This window comes from Rhea americana, unplaced genomic scaffold, assembly GCF_003343005.1.
Source record: "Rhea americana isolate MKP2758 unplaced genomic scaffold, rheAme1 scaffold_314, whole genome shotgun sequence".
Lineage (NCBI taxonomy): Eukaryota > Metazoa > Chordata > Aves > Rheiformes > Rheidae > Rhea > Rhea americana.
In genome coordinates, this window is record NW_028186440.1 from 499,153 (window position 1) to 500,962 (window position 1,810).

The 1,810-nt window shown below is 40.7% G+C and overlaps 1 protein-coding gene across 1 annotated transcript in view; it reads right to left on the reverse strand.

The window, feature by feature from the left end:
- LOC146592887 (transmembrane 4 L6 family member 1-like) overlaps positions 1-973 on the reverse strand; it is a 12,166-nt gene extending 11,193 nt beyond the window's left edge. Inside the window, exon 1 of the mRNA XM_085310229.1 lies at positions 803-973. Coding sequence (XP_085166355.1) covers positions 803-973 — 171 coding nt within the window. The remainder of the gene's footprint in view (positions 1-802) is intronic.
- Between the last annotated feature and the right edge of the window lie 837 nt (positions 974-1,810).

Sequence of the window (1,810 nt, forward strand, 5' to 3'; positions counted from 1 at the left end):
CTTAGTGCCAATTTACCATCTGTCTAGGCTGTATTACAGCCATTATTAATCATATGCAGCTGGCCGTGTTACTTTCGCTTGGCTTTTTATCTGCACTTGGTTTGGATGTTTGAAAGAGTGTAAAGGGAGAAGTCTTTCTAATGAATTACGAAAATCAGTGTTCCAGAACATATTCCATTCTGATTATGGATAGTCACATAAAAATAATCCTTCCTGGACAGTGGAATAGAACTGGTTACAGAACAGTAAATAAAACCCAAATCAAATCCAAAATGATGTGAACACAGAGGAACACAGGCAGCATTTGGGATTTAAGCCATTTGCAACTCTATATTCATTGACTGTTGGTTGTTTTTAATGAACAGCTGCTGAAACAAGTTTCAGCTTTATCTTTTGTGCTCTTTGTGAAATACATGAGAATAAAATCAGTTAGAGGAGTAGCAAGGGAGATCTAGCAGTAGTGAAAGCTCACCACCTCAAGCTGAACTTGGGACTTCAGCTTTGCTTTGACTCACTAAGACATGAGTACCCAAATTACTCTTCTCCACACTGAAAAGCCAACCTGACTGCTTCTCTCTGACTTGCAGTCCTGGCATTCATTTTCAGAAATAGATTGTATTCTTATGATTAAGGACTTGAATGGTCATGAATGTCCTTTCTTAGTCCTATATACTACCTTCCAGTTAAGGTATTCCAAAACTTATGCAAAGCCATTGCTATGATTTTTTGCTAAATTAAAGGAGGTTTTCCTAGCCCTTAGTGTTAACAAACACAAGCAACAAGAACAACACTTCTGTCTTACCAGTATCCCAGCTCCCAAAATGCCATGGAAAAACCAGACCAGGTCAGTTATCTCACTTAGCTGCAGAACTTGTCCATTGGGGAAGTACAGGAGAAGATTGGAGACTATAGCACATGTAGCCAGTGGGAACAGGGTGATCCCAATGCACTTTGAACACTTTGCTGTGCACATGATGGCTCACTGTTGAGAAAAGACATAAGAAGGTTTGGGTTGCTGCAACACATGAGGCATGAGATTTCAGCAGTTTTCTTCTTTAATGAAAGAACTTGTTTTTTAAGCAAGAAATGTTCCAGTTAAGACTTACATAGATAATATTCTTCTACAGAGCCTGTTCCCTCCAGAGCCTTTACTTAAAATGAAATTATTAAAAATTGGATTATTTAATTGGATTTATTTTAAATTGTCAGGAGTAAATGTGTTGGTATGGAACAAGCTGATAGTTTTATTTCAATTGTTAATGGACAGTGTCTCTGCCATTTGGAGGATCACTGTGGCTGCACAAACTGATACATAGGCTGGCAGACTTCATGGTAGGGCTAAAGCCTAGGTAGACAGGGAGGTGAATGTTCCAGGTTGTCTGGAATGACTGTCTTGGGAAGCTGATTTGAAATCTCCACCGCTGAAGGTGTTTAACAGCAGCAACTGTCTGTCAGGAGTGCTCTAGAAAGAGTCAGTCCTGCTTTGGGAGCAGGGCAGGCTGGAGTGCCTCTTCTGGTCCCTTGCCAGCTGCATTTGCCCTGCTTCAGTTGAGGTCGTATTGCCAGCAAGAACTGAAGCAGCTTTCATTGCTGTTTTCTGTGCTGTGCCAATCCTGTAGATCCCTATTTACCCCTGTAAATAAGACTGCGGGTTGTGAGACTGTTTATCATCCATGCTAAAGTATCCAAAAGAGTGGAAACATGGTTAATCTTGTGGCTATTTGTTAAGGATAGGTCATTGCTGGGACTCACTGAGTCACAGAGCCATTCCACCTCCTTTTCAGAGATCTRGCATAATGTGAAAAACAGC